Source organism: Rhinolophus hipposideros (assembly GCF_964194185.1).
Source record: "Rhinolophus hipposideros genome assembly, chromosome: 6".
NCBI classification, from domain to species: domain Eukaryota; kingdom Metazoa; phylum Chordata; class Mammalia; order Chiroptera; family Rhinolophidae; genus Rhinolophus; species Rhinolophus hipposideros.
The window spans coordinates 29,778,469-29,792,901 of NC_138052.1; the positions used below are offsets into that span (position 1 = coordinate 29,778,469).

Below are 14,433 nucleotides of genomic sequence, written 5' to 3' on the forward strand. Positions count from 1 at the left end.
TGTGACAAGAACCCGAGGGTGGCTTCTGGGCAGGGAGCAGTGAGGAATGGGAATCCTGCTGATAAGCACATGAGAGAGCTTAAAAGTGGATCCTTCCCCAGTTGAACCTTAAGATGGTTGCAGCCCTGGCTACATAAGAGAGAGAACCTAGGTCACAGGATTCAGCTAACTGGTGTCTGGATATCTGACCCACTGGGAAGTAACAAATGTTGTTTTAAGCCAGTAGGTATTGGGGGTAATTTGTTACACAACAATAGATAACTAACACAATTGTTAAAAAAAAAAAAGAAGGCTTCTAGTCTTTGAGGACTTTTCTTTGATCTCTGTTGAAGAAAAACCCAACTTATTTGCTGCTTCAAAAAGTAAAGGAGAATCTCTATATGAAAATGTATCAACCTTGGAAGTCTCAGTATCTTTATTTAACATATTGACAAGGAATTGATTTGCTGAGGATGTAGTCATATTTCTCTATGTGGGTAACGGAAAATAGGTTTATATTAATTCTTCTCTCCCACAGTATCTTAGAAGGATGGAGCAGCTGACCACAGGAACCCCCTGTGTGTTGCTGAGCACAGCCATGAGTTTGGGGCTGCAAGCCTGGGACAGAGCTGGGACACCACGGACTGGCTCTGCACCAGGGAGGTGCAGTGCAGGGGAAGTCAGGACCTGGAGAGTGGCATATGTGGGGTGTTGGGAGGCAAAGGGACCCATTGTGGCTGCATGGTAGATATGGGACTTTGAAGACATGAAGTCTATTCAGTGATTTTAAAGTAGTCCACTGTGGTCTGTGCAATAGAAAGTCTTATCTGAGATCCTGGTACATTGTTAGTATAGTTTACATTATTTCTTAATGCTTTCTTGGGAGTGGATTTTTAGAAGAACTACCAATGTTGAATCCTGTCTTAAATGAGGCCTGAATAAACTTAGACATATCTGCTGGTAGATGAGGGAATCTCGCTGACATCCAGGTGACACTGGGATTGTGCTGAGTCAACCCTGAGAGGGGTAGGGGGGCTCCACGCCCCACAACTGTACTTCAGCTCCTATTCACTCCTGATGCCTGGTACCCACAGGCTGCCCTGTGATTACCAGTGCTCATTCACAGGTGCCTCCATCAACCCCAGGACACAAGAGTTTAGTTTTTCTTTTTCCTCTCTTCTCCATGCTTACACGCAGTGGCTCTCTGTCTTATTTGTACAGAGTCCTGAATTTTTTTCTTCATCACTAGTAAAGGTCCAATTTAGTGAAATGAATCTCAGTCCATGTGTCAGCTCTCCTAGAAGACAAAGGACCAGCTCCTTCAGATCAGCTAAGGTCCTGTTAAGGGGGAGGGGGGTAGTCTTTGTTTCTTCCCCACCGAGCTGGGTTATTTGAACATCTTGAACTAAGGACCTGCATTTTAAAAGACATCCAGATTTTCTATTCCACGGCAATAGATTATTTTTGCAAGTTTTAAAGGGATTTTGTTCAACATCTTTAAAAACATTTTCATCTGTACATTTGGTTTTTAATCTTCACTAGAATCAGAAAATTTTTGTACTTATAGGAATAGAACTGGGCCCGGGCAATCAGAAATGATTAAACCCACACCGGACCTGCGGACCCCAGGGTTGGAGTTAAATGGCCATCCCAGTGACTGCTGAAGACGGGGAACTGATGTGAAAATTGAAGCAATTACCTAGATCATTCAGGTAGAATTTCTGAGGCTTTTTTTCCTTGAACAATCCAGATAATTGCATCAATTTATACTTTTTTCTGGCACCAGAGACTGGGACAGAAACTGCTCTCTAGGAGAGGGCTGAATAGAGAGACGCAGAAGGCTCAGAAAATGATTCTGATCAGTCAGGAGAGAGAAGGGGAGTATGGAGGGGGATTCACGTGCTTTGGCCTTGATTTTCGCCAGGCTCAAGGAAGTCCAAGTAAGACTGTTCATTGTTGCCTGAATGATCCAGATAATTTTCCGTTTTCTGTTTCATCTCAACAATGAAGCTGTAGGGGCCATGCAAGTGTTGCTGGTGGAGGTATCGGAAGAAATTGTGGCCTGGGAGTCTGTCTGAGGCCTTTACCCTGTGCTAGTGGGTGAAATCCTCAGGTCATTAATCGCCCTATAAATTCCTGCTTGGAGAAGACTTTGGGGGTCGGGACAGAGAGGAGCGGGGTAGGCACTGTCTTGAAAGAGCGTACCATACCTATTAATTTATCCAAGAGCAAAAAGTCAGGGCAGGAGGACTTGGTCATTCCATGAAGCAAATGATTGATTTCACTAGGACCCACAAGGATTCATTTCTGGGACAGAAAAATCCACATTGTTGAACAAACGAATGAATGAATGAATGAATGAATGAATGAATGAATGAATGATACATGAATGCATGAAAGACATTATCAAGTTGCTTCTTGGTGCCTGGTATTATGCCGGCTCTTGGAATAATTAACTTTATATTAATATATGCCTTTTATTTCTTTTTTGCATGTTTTCTTGGGAGGAATTATTCCCCCAGTCTCTTCACTGCCTCTACTAGACTTTATTTCCAAAGCATTTTCTCACATATTTCTCTTTCAATTCTCAATTATCCAGAATAGACAACATTTCCAGCACCATTTCAACAGATGGAATACACAATTAATTCAGAGAAGTAGAATACATTCTCCAAAGTCACAGAAATTGTTAGCAGCAGAGCTGGGATAAAAAAAGGCCAGCTCCTGAGCCCAAGGCTCCGTTGATAATGCAATGTCATTGTTTTCAAGTTTATGTATTCATTCATTTGTCCTTGCTGTTATCATGATCATGATGGACATGGATCGATCCCTCAGAAAATATTTATCACGCACGTAGATAACACACGATCCTAACCACATAAGGAACAAGACATGCGCACAAGACATTTAACATGAAGACAAATACTGTGATACAGAAAGAACCAGGGAACAGTACCAGACAGCAATAGGAACGTCATGGAAGACGGCAAATACTCAGGTGCCAAATGAGAAGGAAAGAAGGCCTAAGAAGGCAGAGAGCCCTGCGAGTTAGAGCTGTTCAGGAAGGAGTTTTCTAAAATTCTTTTTCTTTCAATACAAAGGATAGTAAGTAGGCATTAAGCACAAGTTCTATTATGAACAGTAATTAAGAGTTTCTTAACCTGGGAGTCACAGGCAGGCTTCCGTTGTTCCCAAACTCTGAAATAGCATGAAAAATCCGTGGTCTGTATGGGCTTATTTGCCTTTGTTTTTTTTTCTTTCTATGGAAAAGATACGTCACTTTCTTCAGCTATTAAAGGAATCCTTGACTATGCACAGGCGGTGCGGTTCGCGGCCTTCTCCTTGGAATCATTGGTTTCAAATATTCATGCAAATCTCATTTCCTCCCTTACCTTCCTCACAGCTCTTACGAAGCTTTTCGGCACAGAGAAAATGTTCCATAACTGTTTGTTTGGACACTGGCTTAAATAGTGATTGTCCTTTGGAATTATGAAAAGATGTAAAGAGATGATATAGAGATTTTAACCAGGAATATTGGATATGACCTCCCTCTATTCTTCTTGACTTGGGTAGCTGCACCACCCCTGCAGGCTCTTGGAGGTCGCACCTGGGGGTACTACCGCTATCCTCAAAAGCCAACTCCAAGCATCCTTGCCCTGCCCCTGCAGGTGGAGCGACTACAAGTCCCAGGACGCTCCGCGCTCGGAGCCAGGTCGGATCGCTGAAGTGACGTCATCGCCGGGGCGGACCTGGGGAAGGCGGGGCGGCGGGGCGGAGGGGCGGGCCCGGGAGGCGGTGGAGCGCGCTGGTGCTGATGCAGGATGGCTGAGCGCGCAGGAGCCCGGGAGGTCTGAGCCGGGCGAGGCTCGCTCCGTGCGCATCGCCTCGTCCGCCCGCCGCGTGGTCGCGGGCAGGTGGGCTCGGGGCGCAGCGCAGGGCGGGGCAGGACCAGGGGAGGTAGGTCTGCAGCCCGCGGGGCGAATGCCGGTAGACTGCCCACCTACCCAGTCTCGCAGCGGCCACAGCTGCCCATCCGCAGAGTTCGCCATGACCTGCTGAGAAGCTTCGTCGGAGGCTGCAGGAGGCGGCCTCGCTGCGGGCGGTGCGGTTCGCGGCCTCCTCCGTGGTCTTGCCGACTCCCGGCCCCCACCCCCTCCCCGCACCCCCTCCCTGCGGCCGGCGGAGATGGCGGATCCAGCTGAATGCAGCATCAAAGTGATGTGCCGGTTCCGGCCCCTCAACGAAGCGGAGATCGTCCGCGGGGACAAATTCATCCCTAAATTTAAAGGCGATGAGACCGTGGTAATCGGGGTAAGTGGCGGGGGCGTCCGGCCTCCCCTCCTGCTTCGCGCCGCAGCCCGGAGCCCCGACGGGCCAGACCCAGCGGAGATGCTTGGGCCGCCCCTTCGGACATCGCCGCAGGGATGCTTTCTCGGGTGGACGTGACGAGAGATTCCCCTACCTCCGCCCCATAGTTCTCAACCGGGTGGGTGGAGGGGCGACTGGGGACGGCGGGCTTGGCCCCAGGTGGTGCGGGTGGGGGTGGGGGGCGAGGAAGGGCTCCGCGCCGCCATTGTTCGCGGGGTGGGGGCCGGGTGGGCCTATTGTTCCCCGCCCTGGTCTTGCCGCGAGGGTCGTGTGTTCTGGTCACCCTCTAGCCGGGGTGGCGAGGCTCCCCTTAAAGTATGAGCTCTGCAAACCCACGAATGATTCAGGTGTCAGTTCGATTTATCGAACACTTTGCCTCTTCTCACGATCTTAGCAAAAGAAGAAGGAAAAACGGTAATGGGGAAATCCTAGCTTCGGAGCCGCCACGGCGGTGTAGACGCAGCTCCCCGAGGCGTTTCACCTTGCTCCGAGCGCTGAAGGCGGGGTGGGGGTGGTGGTGAGGGGAACCCCGATGGCCTTGGTGTCTGTCCCGCAGGCCTGTTACGTCTCCTGTTTCTCAACTCAGGCTGCCCTGGACGTGGAACCCAGGTCTGACCCCTCCCCAATGGGGCGACTTCCCCACCTGTTGTCCGCAGACCCTTGAATGTGCTCGTGTTGGGTGGAGACTAGGATGTGTGCCCACATCTGTGGGGCTCGAGTGCCCAGAGCACAGCCCAATAGCCTGGCTGTGCCAAGAGCATAAGTTACTTTATGTGAATAGGACCCTCCCTCTGTCTTGATCTCCCTTCTTACCTTTCCCCTTCCCCCTCCGCACCATCCCCCCCTTGGCTCATTCTCTGCAGCCGGGTTTGCTGATGGGGGTAGGGAATACCATGAGATTTTCGTTCTTAAAGGAGTATGTCAACTGAAATTAACCAGCCCTACCCCCCGCCCTTCCCCCCCTCCGCTGTCCCCAGCGTGTGTAGTTGACGGTGCCCCCTTTGTATGCGAGCCGCATCGGGGCAGATCGAGTTAATGGGAGCCTCCCGATCCCAGCTGACACGTTCCTGGCAGCCTGCTGGAGGCTGCTGATGCAGCCTTCTCGTTCCCAGCATTGATTAAGTGATGTCATCCCGATCACTGAGCATGCTCCGACTAACCTCCTCCCTCCCGTTCCGGGAGTGGCTGGTGTATTTAGGTCAATGATTGACAGGTGACAATTTACAGAGGGTCTCGGCTAGAGTCCGCCGGGCCTGTCTCAAGCACCAGAGGCCGACGTTTGCTGGCCCAACCAGTCTCCAGCATCTTTGCCAAGGTTGTGCCGCAGTCCCTGTGAAGGTCTCCGCGGACTAGCAGGCTCTAAATGTACCAGTAGGTTGGGCGCTCTCCTGGTGAGGGGAACCTAGGCAAGGCTCTGGCCTCAGGCTTCATCTTGCCATCTCCCTTAGGAAGGCAGCTACTCTTGACAGTCTCTTCTCCCCTTTCCATTTTCACAGTCATCGGGATACCATGACTTCCAAATACTATGCGGATGGGTGCTCATTCCAAGAGCTGACCCATGAGGGTCTAGAGGAATTTCTCTCTGCTTAGTGTTAAATTGAAGAGAAGATGTATGTATGTGCTACAACTATTGATGGGGAGGAAAATTATGTAATTCATGGTAGAAATGGGCTAGTGATACATCTATGGCCAGTGCCTGGGGCAAATAATAAGTTGTTTGGGTTACACCTCTCAGCTGGGATCAGCCTACAGTCTGATTTGATATTTCCTGAGCCAGGCTTGTGGTTTAGATGGAGTGGGAGTTACTGAGGACATCTAGTCTCTGCCCCTTGCCTTGTAACAATTTTTTTTTCTTTCTTTTTTTTTTTTTTTTTTTTTTTAGCATCAAATTGCGACCAATTAGAAAGGATACATCTCACAGGGGTACTAGTGGGAGTGGACTCTCTTTTTTTTTTTTTTTTTTTTTTTTTTGAGAGCCCACTGGCCCATGTGGGAATCGAACCGGCAGCCTTCGGAGTTAGGAGCATGGAGCTCTAACCACCTGAGCCACCGGGCCGGCCCAACCTTGTAACAATTTTTTAACAAATAATTGTGCGGCACTAAAACATGTTTTGGTGACCCTATTTTTTTTTTTTTATCAGAGGTTTTGAAGAACACCCTGGAGAAGTTTCTTCTTCTCCTTCTCTTCCTCCTCTGTCTTCTAAGAATGACATACCAGGACTAACAAGTGGAATAATAGGTCATTCTCTTTGACCTGCGTGCAAGGCAGAGATCCTTAGTGTTAGGGTTAACTTTCTTTGATATAATGAGTATATATTTATTTCCCATCTACATATATATGTTATTGACCAAATAAATTGAAATATTATAAAGTAAATTTTACCATAAAATGGTCACCATATAAAATAATTTAAACAAAAAAATTGTGGCTTTGAATACATGTAGCTTTTCAACCGTAGAGTTTTGCTGAACTTACTGTAATCCTTTTATACAACACGATTTTCAGTTTTCTTTAAGATAAATTTTTTATTGAAATAAAGCATTCATGTAGAAAAGTGTTATCATAAGTGTATAGCTTGATGAGCTTTTGTAAACACTCCCTCACAATCACCTCTCAGACTAAGAAACAGACATTTTCAGGACCCCAGAAGTCCCCCTTGAGTCCCTCCCAGCCTCTAACAACCACTGCTGCAGGGTAACCACTGTTCTGACTTCTAATGCCATAGATTAGTTTTGCTTTTTGAAAAACTTTATATACATATAACCAAATGGTATGTTTGCTTTTGTGTGGGCCTTCTTGTGCTAAACATTGTGCGTGTCAGGTTCATATATGTTGTGGCATGTGGTAGCCGTTGGTTCATCCTCATTGTTCTGTAGTGTCCCATTATATGCATATACCATGATTTATGTATCCATCAACTGTGGGTAGCTTTCTGGATACTTTCCAGCTTGTGGCTAATACGGACAGAGTTGCTGTGAACGTTCTTTTACACATCTTTTGGTGAGCATGCGTGCAGAACAATTGTAAAGAGAAATGCTATTCCTTTAAGCCAGATGCTGAAGAGTGTTGGGACTTGGGTTGGCATGTGCTAGCACCCTTCCCATTGCTAATTAATAATGTGTAACTAAAGATGATGACAGTTCTGGCAGCCTGTATCACACTTTGTACACCAAGTAGAATGGCTCCCCAATCGGTTCAGCTGGAACCAGCCCACGTGGCTCAGTTGCAGACGGAGACTGCCTAAGGTGGGCACTCCCTTCTTCCTTGCAGGGCCACCTATAGTAGGGATGACCAAAGAAGGCTAGAACTATCTCCAGAAATGTCAGTCACCTTCACCCCCAACAGAGACAAGAATTAATTTCTGTTAGCTATTAATCCAAATTCAGAATCCCAGAAATTGCTTTTGAAGCTGGGGTCATTTGTTCTTTAAAGTCCTGTTCAATTCTTATGGAGATGTATGTATGCTAAGAGGGAGATTTTTCGGGTGGAGTTTGTAGATTTCTCTTTTTAAGAAAATGTCCTGTCTTGGAAGAATCATCTCCGTCATTCTTTTGCATTTTTTAGCTCCTGTGCAAAGTTGTGTTTTTTTTCCTCTGACACCTCAGCCATTGTCTCTCTCCTCACTTTGAACTCCTGTAGCATTTATTTCGTAAATGACCTTATAGTCTTTTTGCCTTAGATTATTATTAGTTTTGATTATTTGTCTAATGACATTGTAAGCCATGTGTAGCGACAAGGACTATCTGTTTTGCTTTTTTGTACTTCCCAGGGCCTTGCCCATAGAAGGTACTTAATAAGTATTGATCTCTTTGTTGAGTCTAGAAATCTTTACTTTGGTTTATTTATTTTTTGGACTTTTGATTGGCTGTGGGGAGTAGTTAAAAAACAATTTTAAAGTGAACTACTATTCCTTTGAGCAGGCCTGGTAAAATAGCTTATGTTATACTTAAATGCTGTATAAGAAGACTGGGAAAGAACTGCATTCAGCTTTGTTAAAAGTTAGAGCGAATGACACTGGTGGTGAAGTGAAGGGAGGGGGTGGCCTAGTGATTAGAAAAGGGACTCCACAGTAATTCTCCAGAGAAAAATACTGGATTTACAGCATTCCCCTGAGTACTCTTCCATTAGCTGCTAAAAATCCTGGGGAGTCATTTATTACTTCAGGCTCTGCCTATTGGTTTTAATGCATCTGTGGTTAGGGAAACTCTTGGAGAGTTCCCAGTAAAGTTCTTTGAAATGGACTTTTGCCCTTCCTTTTCCTCATTCTGGGATTTTCTGTCTTTTGCAGTCCTGATAAAGCAGGTCTTATTAAAGATGGGTGCTTCCTCCTAAAGCAACATCGGTTCTGTTTGAGAGTCAAAGCAAAACATTAGCTGCAAACCCTGAGTTGGTGAGTGGTGTGGAGAGTGGCCTCTGTGTGCTGGAGTTTAGATTAGTTCTGGGCAGTGGATGGGCCAGGAAGGCAGGGGCCGAGACAGAGACCAAATTCCACGCCTTAGTTATCATTGTGGCAATTAAGGACTGAAGAGGTGAAGAAATATGGCTAGGACTTCTTTTTGTCCATAGTAATGGTCTTCAAAGGCGAAAATATTTAAAATTTTTCTTTTAAAATATGCACAATAAGGTCATTTTTTTGTGTGTGTGTATAGTACGGAGTTTGACAAATAGATAGAGTTGTGTAGCTGTACTATATTAGTTTTCTGTTGTGGCTGTAAAAAATGACCACAGATTTAGAGGCTTAAAACAACACAAGTTTATTATGTATAGTTTCTATAGGTCAGAGAACCATCAGGTCAGCTGGTTTCTCTGTTTCGTCTCATAAAGCCAAAACCAAGGTAGTGTTGGCGGGGTTGTAGGACTGAGGTTGTAGGACTGAGGTTCCCATTTCCGTGCTGACTGTCAGCCTGCACTGTTTTCAGCTTCCAGAGGGCACTCCCAGGTCCTAGCCATGTGACCCCCTTCCTCCATCTTGAAAGCCAGCAATGGTTGAGTCCCTCTCATGCTTCACATTTCTTCTGCCTCTTCTTCCACAGCATTTCTCACTGACTCTTTTGCCTCCCTCTTCCGTTTTTAAGGGGCTGTGTGATTACAATGAGCCCATTGCCCTCCACAAAAACAAGTTACCAAAGATGGACAGACACCAAAGTAAAAATCTGAGCAAATAATCCCAGCCTCTGACATCTGACAGCCCAGAAGAGTCAGCACTCTTTCATCTCTGTCAAAAGATATCTTGAGGGGCCGGCCCCGTGGCTCAGATTTAGGAGTCCTCCTATATTCCATGCTCATTGGATAATCTGGGATAATCTCCCTACTTTTAGGTCAGCTGCTTAGCAACCTTAATTCCACTTGCAAAGCTCCTGTTATCCTGAGATGTTCACTTATTTACAGATTTCTAGGGATTAAAGAGTGAACATCCTTTGGGGCCATTATTTTGCCTACCACATACTGTCATAATCAAGATACAAAATGGTTTCAACACAAAAAAATGAAACCCTCATGCTCATGCCACCTCCCTGTAGTCAATCCTTCTCCCCTGTCTTAACCCCTGGCAACCATTTATCTGTTCCTCCTCTCTAGAATTTTGCCTTTTCCAGATGATCATATATTGGAATCATATATTAAGTATCCTTTTGAGTCTGGGTTCTTTTTCTTAATATTTCTTGGAGAATATGTTGTTGCATGTATCAGTGGTTCATTCCTTTTTTGTTGCTTAGTGATATTCTGTCAGATGGGTGTTTGTTTGCTCCCCCTTTGAAGGACATTTGGACATTTGAGTTGTTTCCAATTTGGGATGATTGTGAATAAAGCTGTTGTATACTTATGCATATAGGTTTTTTTGTGAGAATACATTTTTATTTCTCTTGGGGAAATATCCAGGAATGGGATTGCTAGATCATATCGTAACTCTACGTTTAATTTTAAGAAACTGTCGAACAGTTTTCCAAAGTGGTTGTACCATTTTGCATTCCCACCTAAAAGCAGTAGCATTTGAAGCTAGGCTTTAAAGATTTTATTCAGTCACTTTGTCTCAGTGAATATTAATAGTAGTGTTGAGACATATCAGTCCTTCATTTCTCTGTGCCCTAAATTCAGAGATGTGTACATCACCTGAAACTGGATTAATGTTTTCCTGTAAATATGCTCTCGGAAACCCTGGAATGAGTGATCACGAGAGAGTAGCCATAATCTGGCACGTGCCCCTGGAGGCTGGCTACTCACTGTTTGCGGTGAGCACACAGTTGGCGCTACATAAATGAATGGAGTTGGTAGAGGCAGCAGGGAGATTCAGACAGAACCGAGTGTGGATTCACTAGCTAGCTGTGGGACTTTTTTCAGGTTGATTAGCTTTTCTGGACTTCAATTTCTCTCATTTAAAGTGGGGATAATTACTTATGTCACGGAGTCTTTAGGATGAAATGAAATGAAAAGTGATTGAAATGGCATCTGGCACAGAGAAAAGGCTCAATAAATGCTAATTATCTCCTAAATTTCCTATCCCCCTCATAATTTTCCTCGTTTTCAGAATTAGCTTTGTCCCCCAAAATGACTGTCCTTGAGCCTGGCTCTCCCCTGAAAACCCTATGCACCCTCATTTCTTAGGCATTTGTTCACCCCACACCCCAACTTGGAAAAGCCACTCTTCAGCATGTTTGTAGAATTCTTACCAAGCGTGAAGGGAGAGCTCATCTTTCCTTTACTTATAGACTGTATCAGCTGTTCCTTTTATCCTTTTTTTTATATAGGAGTGTGTGTGTGTGTGTGTGTGTGTGTGTGTGTGTGTGTGTGTGTCCTCCCCATGTGAATGATAAGCTCCTGAGGGGGGCAGGAGCTGTTTTCTTTGTATTTCTTTGTCTCCTTTACTGTAGTTGTATAGTTGCTTAGTAACTGTATCTTGATTATTGAGAGTTCCTTTCAAACTCCTGTTTCCTGCCTGGAATCAAGTCTCCATAAATGCCACTTTCTACATTTCCTTGCATAACTTGGACATCACCGGGGATTTCCCTCTGTCTCTACCTGTGCTTGTTTGGCCCAACACCCCCCTATTTAATGACAATGTTTTCCATTCTCAGCTCTTCTCCCCCACTCCAAATAGGAAACCTCCCCCACCTTTGGGTTCTCTTTATTCCCTGCCTCCGATTTCTCACCTGTGTCTACTTATTAAGCAAGCAAAAACAAAACTACCCACTCCCTAATGGTTTCTCTTGAATAATAATAAAAAAAAAAGTTCCTCGACAGATACAATTTCGACTTTATTTCTCTCAGGTTTTTTCATAAAGTTTTATTTTTGTGGCTAAGAAACTTCCTCCCTTACCCAATTTGGTACATATTGATCGAGTTCCTTTTAGTAGGAATTGAATTGTTGGGCTTGTGGTTATTTGCAAATATCATAGAAAGCTTGGGAGAAAATGGAATTTTAAATTCATCATAGTATCTCCCCAAGCCTGGACGCAAGTTGGACAGCCCAGGACAAACTCCCAGCTCTACAGCTTCTTGTCTGGGGGAACCTGGACAGATTGTTAAACCACACTTAAGTTTCAGTTCTCTGGCCTGTGAAATAGGGATCATAACACTTTCCACCTTCTAAGGCTCCTTGTGACATTTACACAAAGCTGAACACAGTGCTAGGTATGTAGCAGGTGTTTAGAAAATGTATGTTATTATAAGACCCACTAATGGTTATTTCTCTGCACTCTTGTCAGACTGACTAATCTTGGGAAAGCTCAGACCTTCACAGGTTCCCCAGTGCCCTCAGGTTGTGTTAAAGAAAAAATTCTGACGTTTATACAAATTGTAAGGAAGACTATTGTGATAGGTGTCAACGCAATAGGGAAGAGAAATCAGGTTCAACTCCAAATTGCAAGTACAAGTGGAGCAGGTTGGGGGGTCAGTGGGTGGACATGTAGTAAGACGGGACATCAAGCATAGGGGCAATTCTTGCTAAACTGACCTAACAGGATTCTTGGTGACCTAAGGCCACCTCAGGGATTGAGGGTGATGAGATATTGAGGGTGGGAAGATTCTCTCCAAACTGCTTTAGCAGAATTCTTGCTAAAACTGGACTCCAAGGACACACATGGAAGTCCAAGGTCAATCTCTCCCACCCCCAACCAGCTGCTCGCATCCTACATACCTGGGATGATGGTCCTCAAAGCCTACCTGCATGGCAGGCATCCATTCCCATGGCACCCGTGAAACTTTTTCTGACTAGCCCCTCTGCCCCTCCCTCCTGGCCAGGTTGACACTTCCTCCTGTGCAGGCAGCCCTTGTACCATGTACAACTCCTGGCTGAAACCCCCAGTACTACTTTGGGAATGCATGTCCTTTCCTCCAGTTGAACTGAAAACTAATGGGGTTTTCAGCTACTATTTATTTATTTCTATTTATCGCCATCTCCAAGGCCTGGAACAGTGCCTAGAGCAGAGTAGTTGCTCAGTACAAGATGTGTGTGTTTTTTTTTTTTTTTTAAAAGAGGCTGGTGTTTTTTTTGTGTGTGTGTGTGTTTTTTAACTTTTACTTATTTTAAATGTGCTTTTCCAGGACCCATCAGCTCTAAGTTAAGTAGTTTCAATCTAGTTGTGGAGTGCGCAGCTCACAGTGGCCCATGTGGGGTTCGAACGGGCAGCCTTCGGAGTTAGGAGCACAGAGCTCTAACCGCCTGAGCCACGGGGCCGGCCCCTCAAGATATCTTTTGACAGAGATGAAAGAGTGCTGACTCTTCTGTGCTGTCAGACGTCAGAGGCTGGGATTATTTGCTCAGATTTTTACTTTGGTGTCTGTCCATCTTTGGTAACTTGTTTTTCCTACTTTGGAGGTCTTCATGGTTTTGTTGTTACATGTTTTCAAAAGAAGTAGCTTTTTTAGGAGTCCTCCTATATTCCCTGCTCATTGGAAAAAATTCAAACCATTCAGAAAAGCATGAAGGTAAAATTCACTTTCAATTTTAGGAACCAGAAAACACCATTGTTAACATCATATCGTTTATTCCAACTCTTCTCTATAAAACATTTACACTTTATTTTAAAACAAAGATATGACTTTATAAAATCTGTTTTGAAACCTCCCATTTTACTTAATGGTATACCTCAGACATCTGCATTTTTAAAGGTTACATATAATTCCATCATGTGTCTAATCAATACTTTATTTAACGATAGTGTTTTGTTTTTTTCTAGACATTTGTTTTTTTCTTTTGTTATAAACAAAGGTGTGATAAACATCAGTGCTCACATTTTTTTTTATTTTTGCCCCATTATTTTGTTAGAATACTACAATACATTCCTAGAATTGGGATTGCTGGGTAAAAGGCTACAGATAGTTTTAAGGCATCCATAGTTTTTGAGAGGGAGCCATTCAGAGACGAATTGTCTTCTGTTTTATACTCTTTACTTCTCTGCCCACCTCATGGAATCTCTGCCTTTTTGTCTCTTAAGGCACCAATCCCTTCATACCTGAGCTAAATTAGATTCTTACAGAGTGTGCCTCGTCACGCACTGTTAACCCATAGATGAAGAACATGGCAATGCCTTCAGACTTTTAATATAAACCACGGATTTTGTAGGCTGTCTCTTGTCAGTTTCAATATCCTAAAGGATGTTGTTTCTTGGTGATCAAAAGCTAAATGTCTCTCTTGAGGCAGGGAGTGAGAGAGGCCAGGATTGTAGTCCTAAAGAAAAGGAAGATGGACGCACCCTTTCCTCTTGGTGCTGACATTGAACGGCCTGTGATGTCTTCTGGGCAGTGGTAAATGGAGAAGGGATAAAATAGCCCACTCAAAATGCCCTAGGAAGAGCTTTTACCCCCTTTCCCCCCCTTGATTACTAGGTACTCTTTTTAAAAACTTGTTATGTAAAATGTCAAATACACACCAAAGTAAAAAGAATAACACAATATAACCCCATGAACCTATCAACCATCGTCAATAAACTGGCCAATCTTGTTTTTTCTATACTCTCCTAACTTACTCCCCCCAAAACCACTCGATTGTTTTAAAGTAAAATCTCATATCTCACACCATTTTATCCCTAAACTTGGATATCTATCTCTAAAAGGTCAGGACTCTTAAAACCACAGTAACATCACAACGA

The 14,433-nt window shown here is 44.5% G+C and overlaps 1 protein-coding gene across 1 annotated transcript in view; it reads left to right on the forward strand.

Moving 5' to 3' along the window:
• Positions 1-3,732: 3,732 nt before the first annotated feature.
• Positions 3,733-14,433, forward strand: part of KIF5C (kinesin family member 5C) — a 143,273-nt gene continuing 132,572 nt past the window's right edge. The window contains exon 1 of the mRNA XM_081052323.1: positions 3,733-4,290. Within this exon, the coding sequence (XP_080908449.1) occupies positions 4,165-4,290 (126 nt within the window). The 5' untranslated portion in view covers positions 3,733-4,164. The remainder of the gene's footprint in view (positions 4,291-14,433) is intronic.